The 17,615-nt window shown below is 37.5% G+C and overlaps 2 protein-coding genes across 2 annotated transcripts in view; one reads left to right on the forward strand and one right to left on the reverse strand.

Annotated features, from left to right (window-relative positions):
- The window catches only part of GALNT3 (polypeptide N-acetylgalactosaminyltransferase 3), a 167,290-nt gene that overhangs the window by 115,292 nt on the left and 34,383 nt on the right, over positions 1–17,615 (reverse strand). The window lies entirely within an intron of this gene.
- Positions 1–17,615, forward strand: part of CSRNP3 (cysteine and serine rich nuclear protein 3) — a 29,034-nt gene that overhangs the window by 5,543 nt on the left and 5,876 nt on the right. The window contains exons 2-4 of the mRNA XM_010119202.2: positions 5,085–5,344; positions 11,742–12,038; positions 13,336–16,444. Coding sequence (XP_010117504.2) covers positions 5,085–5,344; positions 11,742–12,038; positions 13,336–14,379 — 1,601 coding nt within the window. The 3' untranslated portion in view covers positions 14,380–16,444. The remainder of the gene's footprint in view (positions 1–5,084; positions 5,345–11,741; positions 12,039–13,335; positions 16,445–17,615) is intronic.

The raw sequence follows: 17,615 nt of genomic DNA on the forward strand, positions 1-17,615 counted from the left end.
CAATTTACACCTTTCTAAGTGTGCATTTCCCTTCAAGACTTCCAGGTTTGAATTTATTTCAGCAAATACCTCCTTGCCCTCAAGCCCACGTGTTTCTTTGTGAGGATATGTTGTACGTCACAGCATTTCCTCTTGATGTGGATTTCCAGCATGTAGGAAAAGTGTTTGATCTTTACAGGTTTAAAATTCGTAAATTTAGTGTATGGAGACTCTTAGAAAAATATACTTTGGGAGACAGTGGGGTAGAAAGAGAAGTAGGAGACATAGGTAGAAGCAATTTCTGGAATATGACCTTTTTCCAAGTTTTTGTTTTCTGTCAAAAGCAAGATGGCTTTTGTAAGTATGTTCTGACATCTTTTTGTAACTTTTTTCATCACTTTTATAAGTGATGGATTAGCCTTTGCTGTTCTGTCATGTTAGACTTGATGAAAAACTGCATGGGAAACTCATGGAGCAGGTGGAGCATGGTGTTAATCCTTCTTGCCATAGTGGCTTATATGGCACTAACATTATGTAAAAAGCAGACGAATGGGTAGTAGAGTGTAAGAAAAGCAGCATTTCTCCCGGTCTAAGATAGAGCTTTAATCCAAAAGGCTGCTTCATACACATTTTTCCCAGCCTTTTGAAATGTTCACATGCCTAAGATATTTCTGCACTGGTGACAATGAATTGCTTTGCCCTCACTGATACAGGAGTGCTGGTGATCTGCCGGGTAGCCATATGGTTCCCATTTATTTTAAGTTGTCTTTGACATCAGGAGAATAGCTGAGACAGCAGAAGAAAGTGCTTATGTCTTGGAGTTCGGCCAGAAATGAGATCATTTGTGTTTTGTAATCAAAGAACTACCAGTTTTCTTAGTAAAAAAAATGTTTGAAAAACATAATGGGCTTAAAATGTCATCCTATCAGGATTTTGTAAAGTTAGGAAGCAGGCTTTGCATTTCCTAGACAAATACAGCCACAGCGGGATCTCTTCGCAGGTTGGAGGGGTGGGAGTTGGATTCTGTTTTGGCCACTAAACACGTGAAAGGAGATGCTCTTCTCGTTCACAGATTTCACACTGCTGTAGCTACACTGCCCAGAGTGCGAAATGAGGATGGTCAAAGACGAACGGAAGTTTTGCCTATGTGAGAGCAATTCAGGAAAACTTTGTTTCTGTCTGCCAGCACATTATTACTGTTGCTTACATATTTCATCAGTTATAATTTTTTTATATACAAATGAGACTTGGATGATTCTCATAAGGATACACTAGACTGCTAGTATAAATGCTGTTTTTCTTCTCTGGAAAACTACTTTGCTTGGGATTTGGGAGTTGGATGGGCCCAGCAATAAAACCTGAATTTTTCAAATGTGGAAAGAGATGTGGGGTTTCTGTCTTTCATTTTTCACAAATTCACAAATAGATAAATAGTGGTTATTCTGAGGGGAGTGAGCAGAAAATAAAGCTAGAGGTGGAGAAGGAAGGGGCACCAGAAGCAGCCTCATACAAGCTGTAGGAAGAGGACGTGGCTGGGCATGTTGGGTGCACATGGCACCCACCTCTCTGGGCTGGGGACTTCCACCTTGGTTGGTTCCCATGGGTGGGAAGGACTAGCAGATAAACAGCTCACCCCCATGTGCAGAGGGCAGTAGGAATCTCCTCTGCTTCTAGCTTTCCACTCCATGTGTTGAAAATACCTTCGTATGTAGTAAGGTGAGGAAAGAAGGGCGCACAATTTCAGAAGTCAGAGAGCTGCTGATACATAGCTTTGAATGACCTGTGAAAATGAGCTACTAATAAAATTATTCAGTTTCACAATAGTACATAAAATGAAAAATAACTTTTATTTGCAGTACAGAAGGTAAGTGCAAAAAATCTTACGAGCCTGTTCATAGGAATAAGGTGATGGCAAACATAATTTGAAGCTAAGTTAGCAGCAGGACTTGGTGGTTTCTTCTGTATAAGTACAACACTAAGGAGACAATCTCTAACCGTAGTGTTCTAGTTACATTAAAATATATTGTGAAAATATTGACACTGATTTGTTACAAATCTATATATTGTTACATCTTTCTTTAACCTTGTCTATTTGCACATTCCTTTAGATATGTTTAAATTTTTCTGCCATACAAAATTGCTTCATTCTCTTTTGTTAACTGTTGATGAACAAAGGCCCTTTATTATTCTCTAGCCCCATCTGAGGTTAGAGAATGGCTCTCATTTTTCTTACCTTCTTCACTGAAGAGTCTTTTTCCAAACCCAGAAATTATTTCCACTCTTGCTCTGTTTATTTGGTGACTGCACAGATCAATGCTTTGTACAACATGCTTTAGCCAGGGTGAATCTGACAGGGAAGTTTTATTATTAAACTGCTATTTGTAATATTTGCCCTTCTCCCATTAGTTGTCATTTGTGACGGAGATTCATGCGACACAGCAGTCTAAGCAGGAAAGCAAAGCAGTCACGGAAGCTGTTTTATGGAACAGTTTTATTTTTTAAAGCTATTGTTATTTTCAGTATAGCTGTATTTTTATGTGTGTGTGTATATATATATACATATATATATATATACACACATACCTTCTTGAGTTTTGGCTTTAAAGTTTAATTTTTAGAGTATCTTTGAAAAATGAGTTAGTGGGGCCTCCTGTTTCATGCAGACATACAGGGGACACTGTGTGTGGAAAAAATCCATTTAATGCACTTGATCAAGTACCTATAAGCTTTAAAAAAAAATCTAGTAAACACTTAGTCTTTTTGGAAAAGGATCCATAAACCATCTTGTATGCCATTACTGTTAGCAACTGGACAATAAAAATTGTACTTTTTGTTTTGATAGATAAAATGTTACCATTTTAAATTGCAACCATTTTAATAAAAATGATGATAATAAAAGTTATGACTTAGTGCCCCGAGGTAGGAGATGGTCCTCAACTCTGTGGTTAATTTATCATCTCTGGGAACAACCATAATGATGATTGTGTGTTTTTTCTACTCCTGTGTGTGCAGGCCCAAAATGAACAAAGATAGCAAAAGGGCAAGCATGAAGAGCAGATTGTCTTTCCAGGATATGTTAACCATTCTTGGGTTAAACAATTGTTCGCTCTTGGAAGTTTTCCTTTAATTCTTTTGGCGTCACCTTTATGTTACAGACAATTCTGGTTACAGACAATTGCCAGTTTTGCCGTAAATGGCCTGTGGTGCAGCAGATGACCTGTGCTGTGGCTGTTAGCTGGGGTCCAGTGCTGCACGGATCGGGCTGTGCTGCATCCAGATGCGGCCCTGCATCTGCAGCGGCTGCTTTTGCATGGCAGGGAGCTGATCAGCCTGCAGGACCTGACTTGACTCCATGGGGAGGCACACCAGTTGCCAGCAGGTTATTAGCTTGGGCTCTGCTCTGTTAAACTCAGATACTGAGCCACTCAAATATCAAATGCCAAAAATCAAAATTTCAGCAGTTGATAATATTTCAGATGAGGAATTCTAACAGTTCTATTTGAAGATATCTATATCTGAAGACCTTGTTACTTATATAATAAAGCATACTTTCAGCTGCTTATCAGTATTTAGGAAAAATAATACTATTTCAATGTTTTACTGTGCCCCAAATAGTTTTATGATTATGTCAGTAGGGCATACCGTCTGTAATTTGGTTACTGTGTTTTCTAGTATACTTGTTTTTCATATAGTTAGGTAGATTAGGCTGGTTTTTGGACTGAGTTACTTCATGCAAAAGCTCAGGGTTTTTACATTTGTGGTTTTAACTGTGGCAATAAACCAGGCCTGTTTGTTATGAAACCAAGGCTGAAGGCCAAGTGCTTCCAGTCTCTAGAGACAGTGCAATTTTAGATTAGCAGTGTACGTCTTGTTCCTCTTACTGCTTTTATAGAATAGTTCCATTTTACTGCCTGAATTCTGGCGGTTAGGTCTCATTCACACCTGCCCAATTGCTGCCTGTAAACTGCAAAGCAATGACTTACTATCTACATTCTCAACATTATATTGTCATTTTGCAATAAATCACATAAATCAGGCTGTTCATCTTAAACATCAAGGAGTGTCTCTTATCTTTCTCTAATGTTTGTGTCTCCCCCCCACCCCATAAACGCTCACTGCTGTTACCAATGAGAAACAATAGATCAGGGGTTACTAAATGTCTACAGAAAAAAAGAAAAATATCTAACATTAAATTTGGCATTTGTTTTTAAATAAATCCATTTCATATGATACTGTATTTGCATATGCATAAGAAAAACTGAGCACGAGTGTGGGGGGTGTCAGAAAAGAATTAGAAAAAACTAGGTTTAGTTTGTTGTCAAAATTCTCCATGTTAGGATATATACACATGCGTGTGTATTCAGTGGATGAGAGCAAAAAGTAGGATGAAAGTAAAGGAAAAGGAAGTGTTTCTGATTGTTGATTAGCATTCCTCCTGTATTACTCAGTGATGGTGGTGGTGATGATGATGGTATGAATTTCTGAAACAGTCTGAAACACTAAATGTACTGACTTCATAGTTTTTCTAACACTAATTTCTCACATTACAGATTACAAGAGATGGGAATCTTTTCTGCCAATGTGATCCAATGCTTTAAAGGTGCAGTTAAAGATCTCTACAGCTAAGCCTTGCTGACAGAATCATAACAGTCTGTACAGAGCTGTGAGAGACTGGGTCTGCTGTTCTCCTCACTGCTGTCATACACAACGCTGTTTTGTTCACAGGGGTTTGAAGAGGAGCAAGTCAGTGGATCACTGTCTTTGAGGTGACACTGTGAAAAAAGTTCCTTTTGCTGGGATTTATTTGCTTCCTTCGTAAAAGGAGAAAACATTTTTATAATGCTATGGAAAAACACAGCCGTCCTGGCCAAGAATTTCTGTTCTAAAGTAGACAATAGTGTTCATGATGGTAGCAGATTGTAATGGCTTCTAGGTCTGCATATATGGTAAATGTTTCTAATGTTATCTCCTTATTTAGACTGCACTCCTCAGAGCTTTAGTATATACGTAGTCAGGTATTGTTAAGGTAAATGGAACTACACAAGGGACAAATTTGCTCTATGACTGGAAGTTATCGTTCATACTGTAATCTGCCTCTGTTCTAGCATCTTCAATCTTGAAGAGAGAGAAGCGGAAGAGAACAAAAAATGTTCATTTTAACTGTGTTACTGTGTATTACTTCACGAGAAGGCAAGGCTTCACCAGTGTTCCCAGCCAAGGGGGAAGCACACTGGGAATGTCTACTCGCCACAACAGTGTGCGCCAATACACACTTGGAGAGTTTGCGATGGAACAGGAGAGGCTTCACCGAGAGATGTTAAGAGAGCATCTAAGGGAAGAAAAACTCAATTCTCTAAAATTAAAGGTAAAAATCAAGACTTTGATCCCTGCCTTATTTATTTAAACGAGCAGTGTCAGAGCCATATGGGCCCAATGTGGGTGTTTTAAACAAGACTATTTCCTTTCTATCAGCTTCATTTTCAAGCAAAACAATGGTGTTTTTCTTTTTTTTATTATTTTACTGAAGGCATATTTTTGTTCAATATTACCAAGTGCTGTTGTAGCTCTTACAGATGTGTAGCTCAAAGTGCTTTACGGGTAGGTTGTTGGTTACTTCCTGTTTTCCACAGAGGGGAAAGCAAAGGTGGTGGAAGTTGGCCTTGAACAGGGTGTCCAGCGGAAGTCTGTAAGTGCCAGGGCGAGACTGAGTCTTTTGAGCCCTTGCACAGTGCCCTGATAGAGAAGGGAATGGTAACATCCTAAGTACAGAAAATGAAACAGCTTATTTTCTTGGCCAACTTGAGCGAATGTGGCAAAAACTAAGAAACAGTAATACTAAAAATGTGATATTCTGTCTCTGTTTCAGATACTACTACAGTTGTCCAGAGCAAACTGGCACCCTCCAAGTTTAAGAAAAGCCTTTCAGCATTTTTCCCATAGAATGCACTATGTTTGTGAGTTCTGTGTCTGAACTCCTGAAGAAGTGTGTATGACCCTTACTGTTGTAATTACTTTTTCACATCTCCTAATTATTTTTTAATTGAATAGCTAAATAGATTCTTAAGTAGTTCATAAAGTTTGAACTGCCATAATGAAAACAAACTTGGACAGGGTGGAAACCAGAGGTGAGAGTGTTAGTGACTTATCACTAGATAGAGATTATAGCTCTAAACGTCTCGCATCACAGCATCTTCAGAGCATCAAGTGTGAAGAGAGCTGTGTCAGTGTCACCAATGACTCTATGTAGATCCCTTGACTGACTTCCAGGAGTCAGCTCAAAGAGAGGAATCCCAAGTGGGTTGAGTAAAGAATAGCAAGGCATGCAAATATTTCACTTTTCCTTTTCTCTTTACAGCTAGAAAGTAAATCAAGAAAAATCACAGATCCGATTTACCTCTAAAGATTGGATGAGGCCTTTTAGCCTTCATCTGTATGGAGTAGAGCTTGGCTCTTTGTGCTTTCATAATTGTCCCCTTGGCTGGGATGGATCTCCTTCCTTCACTCCAGCCCACTCTTTTTTTTTTTTGGGACGTAAACTCTATTTTCTGTTCCTCTTCCAAATACAATATGTTCTTCCATCTCCCCAGTCACTTGCTTGAGTGGATGATAATCTTTACTGTGACTGTTAAGTTCCTGCAGAATCTCTTCCTTAAGTATTCAGTGAATAAGGAAGCCTGATTTCAGTGCTCCCTCTGTCCTAATTTTAATGGCTTCCTTTTACCAAATAGAGAAGTCCTTTCTCCTACACTTAATTCAGCAGTGATGGGATTATTTCTTCATTGATCCTCCACAGTTGATGTGAGAATAGTTTACTAGCATGTTCTGAGACTGTTAATCTGACTCTGAAGTTTCAGTTCAAATATGAAGAAATTGTAGTTAGGTCTTCAGAATCCTGAGAGTGGGTTAAAAATAATAGCATCTTATTAGTGTTCAATCTTTTACTAGAGTGAAATATTTCTCTTCACTCTAGAGCATGCAGAAAGACATAGGGAACAGAAAACTTCCTTTTTGAACTAGTCCATTAAACTCATCTTAGTTGCATCCCTGATTATATACTTGGGGTAAAAAAAAATAAAATAAATACCACTTTCCCTCCTAAAATCAAATCCAGGACTCATTTAATTAGTGAAGAGTCACTGTAAAGCACTGAGCATGTTTTATTTGCTTAAGACAACTGGGCCTCGCTGATTTACCATTATGGAGATGGAAGAGCCGCTTGGTCATTTGTGGGGTTTCTAAATGAACACAAAAAGGAAACGCTGTACCATTCTAAGGTGGCAATGTCAGCTATTATTATCTTTAAAGAAAATGTACTAATCAGGTTTTGCGTCAGAATTACCGTACATTTGCACAGAAAAATGAAGCCAATGAGAAAATTAAGTAGGGCAAAGCTTGCTCAAAAAGGTTGTTCTGTTTGAAAATCATTATGCAAACATGCAAACAGAAAGTAGCGTTTTTGGTGTGGTCTTTATTTTCCATTTCCCTGGTTTATGTTTTTTTTTGTTTTGCCTTTTTTTTTTTTGCATTGGTTTAAAATATGCAAGTTGATAGGTATAAAGCATTCTTTCTCGTAGAATTTGTTTAAAAAAAATAGAAATACAGGAATATATTGAAACTGAGTCTCCATACTACTAGGTACTCTTTATTGTTTTACTTGCTAAAAGTGAAGAGCCAAATAAGAAACTTCTCTTAATTAAAAGCAAGTAAAGACTTTAAAAATCATCTTCGGGTCACTTTAGCACCAGCACTTTGGTGTAAACGCTGCTGACAGTGGCATAAACACTTATTAGCAGCAGAGTGTGAAAACTCTGATGGCAATCTGGACATAAAAGCCATGTTGTCAAGATGAAAGGTACAAGGTAGGCTTTACTTTAATATGTTGTCCTTTGAGAAAACATTATGAGTAAGCACAGTAAATTGGCTGGAATAGTCCTTATTGCTTACTCATAATGTCACCTCAAATTAAGATCTATTAAAATTATTAGAACAGCCCTAGTGATGTTAAGGCTTTCCTGTCTGTGGACACAGTTGGTTTCCTTTGTGGGAAATTGTAAGGAATAATTTCCAGCTAGGGCAGGCAAAGGTGTCTAACCTAAATTTTTCCCTTTTTTACAGAGTTGAATTTCACCCAAAAGCTTCCCATATGGTTCTTGATAATCATCCTCCCTCTGTAGTTGCCCAATTACTTGTTTGAGAAATGTTCAGATCTTTCATTTCATTCATTCATTTGTTCTTTGGATGACAAAATTGAGAAAAAAAAATCAGAGGAGACAACAAGGAAGTCATCCAGCAAAGGGGTCAGGAGCTAAGGTGCTTTGTCATGGGAAACTGCTGTCTGATCCCAGTTGATGCCCAGGCGTTTGACTTCACAGCCTGCTGGGTGTATGCAGTGTTCAGTGCGTGACTGGAGTCCGTTCCTTAATGCTGTACCGTTGTGTAGCAAAGCAGTTGCCATTTGCAGGAGGAGGAAGAGAAATACAGGACAGGTTTGGTATGGTTCTCTAGGTGCCTTTGTAAGCTGAGCAGTTACAGCATTCACCTCATGGGTAAGAGTCCTTAATTTTCATTAAATAAATTTAATTTTCGTAAAATACTAAAATAATTACAGAAGCAGGGATTAGAATTCTTCCCCTTCCTCAGTTTCAAACTTAAATTCTGATAAGCAATTAAATAACAGTGATCTGCCTAAGGAGTGGTTTGAGCCTTGTGTATTTAAAACTAGAGAAATCAGAATTCTTAGGTAGGTCATTCTCCTATTATATTTTTTAAAAAAAGAAAGCCAAGAAACATAAATATACTGTACTTAGTTGTATCTAGCTAACAAAAAATGAAAAATATAAAAAAAAATCAAGGATGCCATTCTGGATTTGAACATTCAGGCTGAATTGCATACACAGTGGAGCATTCCCTCCCACTATTCCTTCAGGCAGCTCACGCAAGATGCATTTAATTACTTTGTGGATTACCTGTCTCTCTTTGTAGATTATACAGAAAAAGGATGACTTATAATGTTGTCTTTCCTACCTTACTGAACTATTACATTGAAATACGTGGTGTAAGCAGTCTCTCCATTGTCCCAGGGCCAGGCAGAACTGCTTAGGGAGCTATTAGCCCCTCATTTCCTCGTCACTATAAAGTTAAATGAATAATAGAAAATAGAGTAGGAACACAATCTGAAGGAAGTTTGAGAGGACGTTTTGAAAATGCCTGCTTTTAAGATGAAGAAAGAGCTAGAAGTATATGCATGTAAAGGCATTAGATTGTTAGGGATAACAGACATGGTAGATAAACTGAAACACGAAATAAAATGAAGGCACTGAACTCCGAAGGCTGCAGTTATGGAGAAAGATTGAGAAAACATTGAAAAGAGAAGGAGACAATAGTGCTTATATAGCGGAGTTGTGGAGGTGGCAGAACACCTCCGCATGGACTGGATACTGAATTGCTAAGAAGGGATGATTATGGATTTCAGGACAATTTTTCTTTGTTCAGTGTAATGTGTACACGTACACTGTATGTAAGGACTACCAGTCATGACACTGAGACTCTTCTCCTTCAAAGGGAAGAGTATTGCTTTTAACCTGACTTTACAAGTCAGGAATAGTTAGGAGTTCTTTTCTGTGATTGTCTTACACAGTTGTTATAAACACAAAACTGCAATTACAAAAAAGAATAAGCAGTCAGTAAGAGTTCACCGCTGAGTAATTCAATAATGCCATAAATGACAGTTACAGTCCCAAAGATTGTGGAAAGGACAAACTCTTAATATAAATGGGAAAATGGAACAGTTGGGAATGTAATAAAAGCAGAAATTGTGGAATGGGTAAGATTCAGGACTGCTTTCTTACAGATAAGAAGCATAGCTAGATGGAAATGACAGGATTTAGTAGCAGAGAAACTGGGAGTTATCTTTACAGTGGTAGTTGTTTAACATCTAAACACTGAAGTGCAGAAGAACTAGGCAATGGTAGTTATGACTTCAGTATTTTACTTGCGTTTGAAACTAGTGTCTAAAAAGGTATTTGAGATAACAAGCCAGGCTGAAATTTTCTGCAAGTATATAAGGCAAAACAGAGAAAGAATTTGAATGGCTATTTTTCTACAGGTAAGAAACATCCAAATTACGTTCACTGGGGGCCATTTTTCTGAGGTCGTTGTGATGCCCATGGTGAAACTATTAATATAAGTGAGTCTTGAGACTTCACCAGTATATAATTACCACATAGTTGCACCATGTTTTTCACAGAAGTGAACCTGAGACCAGGTGCTCAGCTAGTGTAAATCAGCAACCTCATCAGCAGAGAACATTACATAGAGCAGGGTGAACACTGGGAATCTGTTTTTTTGTTTGTTTTTCCATTTTAAGAAAAATTATTTCATAGATCAATAATAAAAAGGATTTCTTAGGTGACAAAATAAATTGTATAACTGCACTTGCTTCACATTTGCTATGTAGTGCGATGCTCAATCCGGGTATCTTGAGAAAATATGTTTTTTGTAGTGACTGTCATCATCTCTCTGAACTTTAATATTTGATATTCTTTTGATTCTGAAGCAATTTTTTTTTTCTGTAGAAGAACTTTTTAAAACTCTGTATTTGTGTTATCTGACAGATACAGCTCTACCATGGAAAGGAAAATTAACCTTCCTTCGATGCAGTAATGTGTTGTGTTTTTTTTTCTTTTCCCCTTCCTATATGAATTATAGGAGTATGGTAGAGAAGTGTACTATCTTATGAAAGTGGAACTGGATGTTTGTGCTTGATGCTCATGGCCATTTAATTTTGCAACAATTTTTAAAATATTTGAGAGCTAGACTATACATGGGTAATAATCTAGTGTCAGGATACTTGTATCTACAGAGTCTCAAAAATTCATATCCCTAGGAAAGGAGCACGAATCCTCTAAAAACATTTCTCAAGATCCTCCACAAGAGGTTAACAACTTATTTCCTTTTTTCTAAGTTTATTACTTCATAAGCTATGTAAGAGTAATTTGGTCTGGTTAGTGAAGTACTAAAATCTATGCAACAGAAAGCTCAGTGGGTTATTTTCAGGACCAAAGAGGACTAGAAAGAACTTCACAAGAGCTGTATGTGTCAATGGAATACATTGTGAATAAAAATGAAGTAATGTAAATGGAAAGGGGCAAAATTAAGTAACTTCCAGGCTTAAAATTGTCAACTCAAGAAGCAAATATAGGCATCTGCCCAAACAATTAAGTGGAAATACTGCTTTGTGACCTCAGCTATAGAAACAGCAAACAACTTGTCAGGCTAAAGAGGAAGAGAATAGCAAATAGTACATAAAATACACCATTTTACAAATCTGAGATGCATCATAATCTCAAACAGTGTTGGTAGTATAATTACTATCTCAGAAGGGATATTGAAGAATTTCAAGGAGCCCTGAGACAGGAACTAGAATCAATTATCTTATGAGACAATATAGAAAATACTAGAATTTTAGAAAGGCATGAGATCTGGCAAATAATAGCAAATGATAAAGGAGATAAGGAACAGATAGGAAATTAGAAAAAAAAATTAGCATCATGACAAACATGAAACTAAAAACATGTATTTAATTCACATGTTACGTGTGAAAGATCTGCCCTTTCCTGCCATCTGTAATCAAGTTCTGGAACTTACTGGCAGTCGTGCAGCATTTTTACATACGGCTTTACACATTCATAATGCATTACAAATATTTACTTCTATGACTGTGAGTATAGCTTAAGGACTTTGTTGATTGTTCTGTGCAACAGATGACAAAGAATGGTACAGTGGAATCTGAAGAAGCCAATACCCTGACACTGGATGACATTTCTGATGATGATATTGATCTAGACAACACTGAAGTAGATGAGTACTTCTTTCTACAACCCCTGCCAACAAAAAAGCGAAGAGCATTGCTGCGAGCTTCTGGAGTGAAGAAGATTGATGTGGAAGAAAAACACGAGCTGCGGGCCATCCGCCTATCCAGAGAGGATTGTGGCTGTGACTGCCGTGTGTTCTGTGATCCAGAAACTTGCACTTGCAGTCTTGCAGGCATAAAATGTCAGGTAATGTCTTTAGTATTGTCGTTATTTAACTATCAAGGGGAGGAGAGGGGTGTGTGTGCATGCAGATGTGTGCTTTCTGTTGTTAAAGTTATAACTACTGGAAATTAATTAAGTTAATTATTAGATGATAACAGTTAATGGATCTCAAACCAGTTTTTTAAGGCCTAGATTTAAGACTATGTAGTGTGTAAGACAAGCAGTCTCCTTAAACATCTTTATTTACTTCATGATTGGTTTAGGCACGTACATTGTTTAGATTTCTTTTTGTTCTCATACAAATATTCTGCTCCTCGTATTCCTCTTTGGCCTTTATCTAAATATGCAGATGCAGACAACAGGAGAATCAGTAGCGCGCAGATTTCAGAAGAGATATTACCTTCTATTTTAGAGACAAGTCACATACTGTCCAAATGTGAATTATAGTCCAAACTCATTGAGCAACAATAAATGAAAACTTGTGGTACCATCCTTTATTTACCATGCGTGATACTTAAAATGCATACATGATAAATTGCATGCAGGCAATAAAAAAATACCTCTGCTAATATAGCAGGTAGTTTTTCCTCCGCAGACTGAAAAGCTATTTCGTGTTGTGCATTTACATAGTGTCCTATGTACAGCTGTAAGTGTCCCAAAATGTTCCCACAAAGACGTTTCCAGTAATTCTCCTGAGTGGCTGTTATGCAGCTCAGTTGATTTCTTCCTGAATGCATTTTTCATCATTTCTTAAATCCAAGCTAAACTTTCTCTGCTGTTTTAAATAATATATTCTCTTTCCTGTTTTCATCTTCATATGGGGTAAAGGTGTACTAGATTGTGTTACATGCTTCTGCTCAGCATCATATTTGATGCTTAGGTATTATACTGTAGATTAAAATCATAGACCTTAATCTCTCTAATCAAACTATCTGGCATGTGGATTCAGTCAGATTTTTAGAAGTTTAAGGTGGCTATGATCAGATTTGTAAGTTCTGCCCACGGTCTGTTGAGCATAGACTATCACATTTACAATTGACTGACACTGACTGACTTTTAAAATATACTTAGAGTTTTTATTCCTACTTTCCATGGTCAGGTGTCTCCACTAGCAACTTTATAAAGGTTTTTATGAATAATTCATTTTGTTTCAATAGGTTTCTAGTTTCCATGATTTTTATCAAATTTTAAGGCTCTCTCTGGTAATGCTTTTGCCGTGATGAATCCCACTTTACTGTTGTATTTCTCTAGGCTGTCTGGATACTGTCATATCACCAGGCTTATGCTACATATTGTTAATCTTTATTCTTTTTTTTAAAAGGTGGATCGTATGTCTTTTCCATGCGGTTGCACTAAAGAAGGGTGTAGCAATACAGCAGGCAGAATTGAATTTAACCCTATCCGTGTACGGACTCACTTTTTGCACACAATAATGAAACTTGAATTGGAGAAAAATAGAGAGCAGCAAGTCCCGGCACTAAATGGCTGCCACGGTGAGATAAGTGCACACACTAGTTCTATGGGTCCAGGACCCCATCCAGCTGAATATTCAATTGCAGAAAATTTTGAGATTGAAACTGAACCTTCGACTGCTGTTATGCGTTCTCAGTCAGCTGAGGACTTGGACTGCCCAGGGGAAGAGGAGGAGGAGGAAGATGGGAGTAGCTTTTGTAGTGGAGTTACAGATTCTAGCACACAGAGTTTAGCCCCTAGTGAATCAGATGATGATGAAGAGGAAGAGGAAGATGAGGAGGAAGATGAGGAGGAAGAAAAAGCAGATGATTTTGTAGAAAGCATGGGCTCCCATGCTGATATGGTGCCTCTTCCTTCTGTCCTTTGCTACTCTGATGGAACTGCTGTGCATGAAAACCACTCTAAAAATGCCTCGTACTATACTAACTCTTCAAATCTGTATTACCAAATAGAGAACCACGTTGCTGGCACTGCTAGCCAGATTGGTGAGACGTACTCAGAAAGGGATGCTGTCAAGAACAGTAGTCTTTCTCTGGTGCCTTACAACATGACTTCAGAACAGTTTGTTGACTACACACGGCAATCAGAGGAAGCTTTTAGCAGCCCTCAGTACCCTTCTGCAAACCCCTCAGTGATTGTTTGCTGCTCGTCTTCTGAAGGTGATAGCAATGCTCCATGTAACACTTTATACACTGAGCATAGGCCAAGTCACCCTCAAGTGGAATTTCACTCATACTTGAAAGGTCCTTCTCAAGACGGGTTTGTTTCAGCTTTGAATGGCGACAGTCGTGTACAAGAGCACCCTGCTGAGAATTCACTAAGCCTCCCAGAAAAGAGCAGACTGCACGAAGAGTGCATCAAATCACCAGTGGTAGAAACAGTACCTGTTTAATATTAAAATTATTCTAGGACTGACTTCCTGTATTAAAATGCACTCACATTGGATTTCCTAGAATCTTACTTTTTTAAGAGGTAGACTACACTTGGACTATAGTCAGTATTCCAGACACATTTTGTTTTCTCAAGCTACGCTGGCAGTGGTATTGCACAAAAACATTCATGTAAAGATTTGAATAAAAATAATCAAACTGTCTTTTGATAAAAGTAAAACACGTAAGTAAAAAACACACCAAACATATTTCAAAGTAGCCTACCTATTAAAGTGTGTGAAACCTGCCATGCTATCTGAATCAAAGCTTTGGTTTTTTGATTGTCGGGCCTGTGCAAGATTGTTAAAAATGATACTTTGAAATAATCATGTTTAGAGTCCTAATTTTCAACATATCTGAAAAGATGGTAAGTTTAATGTAAACGTAACTACTGTACAAAAAAGTTTTAATTGTCCTGTACTGTATGTAATTTATTTATGGTAGTTTAGTACTCATGTTTTGATAAAAATGAACAGCACGCTCATTTGAGCAGAACATCCATAGCTAGTTACAAAGAGCATGTCCTCTGTTCATCTGGAGTACCTTGTATTCTTCCTTTCATATTTTTTTTTTTTTTTAAAATAACGTTTCTGGTAAATTGTCTTGAAACGTATTTTAGAGTGTACAGTTTTCTCTTTTACTGTTCCTGACAAACAGAAGAGTCAGAAAGGGAACGTTGAACGTTTACTGGAAAGGTGAAAGGCAGACAATCCTCCGTTAGAATTAAAGTCAGTGGCGTTCAAGAACTAGTATCCCCTCCCCAAAGAGAAATGGTCCTGTATGTAATGGCAAAGCAGTATCTTAAGCCTGCACAGCACCTTTGAGCCCAACAAACATTCAGATACTGATGCACTTTAGTGCCATTTTGCAGTACTGTATTAACTGCGGGAACTGTGAACTATTTTGGAGAAATGCCTTAGCTCCAGACTCTGAGGTGTATGTAAGATCTTAAAAATCATTGTAACAAAACCTGCGCATTTTTTTTCCCCAAGCCAGTTAATGAGTATGGCAGTAGGTAATTTATAAAAGCAGAGTCTTGCTGATCAAAGTTTAAATGAAGCATGGAAAAAAAGTGTGGAAGTGTCTAGCTTTCCTAAATATGTCACAGTTTTTATGAAATATCAGTCTGGCTTTTGTGGACTTCTGATCATAGCTCAGATTTCAGAGTCATTTGATCTAATTAGGAACCACTCGATTCAGTGAGGAAACACTGCCTCAGAAATTTTATATCTGCTAAAGTTTGCAAGCAAAACAGCACGTGTATCATATGGATATCTGTTACCTTGTACTCCATTTGTTTTTAAATGAAATGGGAATTAAAATACCTGCTGAATCTCGGCCTTTAGTTTATCAACCAACCTTACTTTCTTCTAGAAAAGGAGATATAAGAACTTTTCTCCACACTGGTAATTCTGCACTGCCTTATTTTTATTTCAAAATCTATTTTAACATTTTTTTTTTCTTCTAATACTGACATTTTATTTGTTATACATCAAATGAGTTGAACTGTAGACCTATCTTGTTTGTCAAAATAAGGATAAGCATCTTAGTTTTTATTTGTGTCAAATCTAGATGGTTAACAGTATGCATGTAAACACAAGTGTAAGTTTTAGCTCTGTAACAGTGACTCTTCTGGTTAGAAGCTCTTTAAAACATCATGTACAGTACTCCAGTAGAAAAACTGCCGGATTTAAAATATGCTTTTTAAAAAAATAAGCTTAGTTGTTTTTATATGAAATCTGGGCAAAGTGATTTCTCATTTTTATGATAAATTAGCAAAACATTTTTACTCCGTGTAGTAGCTGGAAAGGCTTTTTATTTACTTGTTTCCACAAGAAGTCCTACATGTTTTATGTGACCTACATTGAAAACTCCTAGTCCTCTGAGGACCAGATTCCACACTTGCGATGTATTCCATCTCCCGGTAACGGGCAGTCATCTCGGTGATCTGGCGCAGCAGTTCCGTAGCCTCTGTTCCTCGTAGTCACAGAATGTTCCAGTCCCTTTCTCTACAGGCTGAGCAGCCAGGTAAGCGCATGTATTCTCCAGTTCCATTATTTTTAAAGAGGAACATGTTAGTTCATAAAGTTCTACATCTAAGAGTGGTATTATTCTGTTCGAGATATTCTGTGGGCAAATATAACAAATCTCTGTATCTAGGCATCTTGTGATAACAGCAGACTTAAGTCTGGCACTCTCACTCAACACCAGCACCAAAAGCACAAATCCCTTCTACTTGAGCTGGGACAGTAGCTGTGAATCAGTAGCAGCTTTTTAACCTCAGAGTGTTTTGGAGGATCATGCAAACTTTACCAGGGTATTTCTCTCAGGGGAAAGTTAAATGAAATATTTTGTTTCATTATTCACCCCCTTACTGAGCAATAAGAAAGTATTTTCTTAGCCCCTGTGCTTTCACATGAAAAATATCTTTAATAATATTAGCAAGCACAGTAAGTGATTAACTTTATAAAATATATGTCAGCTAGCTTTAAAATACTAAGATGATGGTTATTTAATATTTCCATTGGCACAGGCTTCAGACCCTAGGCCTTCTTCATATAGCATCTGTATGAACTTCTGAGTCCTTAGATGTATCTGTTCCATGCCACTGGGGCATCAGGGGTGAATACAGCTAAGTTCTCCAAAGCTTGCAGCACAGGACGATGAGCAGTAGCTTGTGATAGGGGAGAGAAGACAGTGACTGTTTAAAGAACTTGCGCAATGCTATTTTTCCCTTGTTTGAAGTAGCTAATTCCTGAGAGTCACAAAGAAAAATGTGCAGAATAAAGCTTTATGTTGAAAAAATATTCTTAACTACTTGGTAATAATGTAGATAGTAATACCTTTCTTTAGATTCAATCTGATGTTTTGTGATGAAGATTTGATCTCGGGATACAGAGTAGACAAATCTTGTTTAGGTCTTGCAACAAGTGACAAAGTCAAGTCTGTTTATAATTCATGGAGATTTCCTGGTAGCTATACTAATAATACCAACAAACCTTTGAACAGAGATAAACTCACACTGAGGAAAAAAACCCCGAAACAGGATAAACCTGTTCCCCAAACAATTTCATACTAGCCAACACAAAGGTAAGGCCTTTTCTAGCATGGATAAGTTGACTAGAGTGAAAAGAAAATAAATAGTCACAGCCCTGATGAAACACATGGGCTAATTTAACTGTGAAATCTAGAGCAGGCT

The sequence above is a fragment of the Chlamydotis macqueenii genome, chromosome 6 (genome assembly GCF_036417535.1).
Source record: "Chlamydotis macqueenii isolate bChlMac1 chromosome 6, bChlMac1.mat, whole genome shotgun sequence".
Classification (NCBI taxonomy): domain Eukaryota; kingdom Metazoa; phylum Chordata; class Aves; order Otidiformes; family Otididae; genus Chlamydotis; species Chlamydotis macqueenii.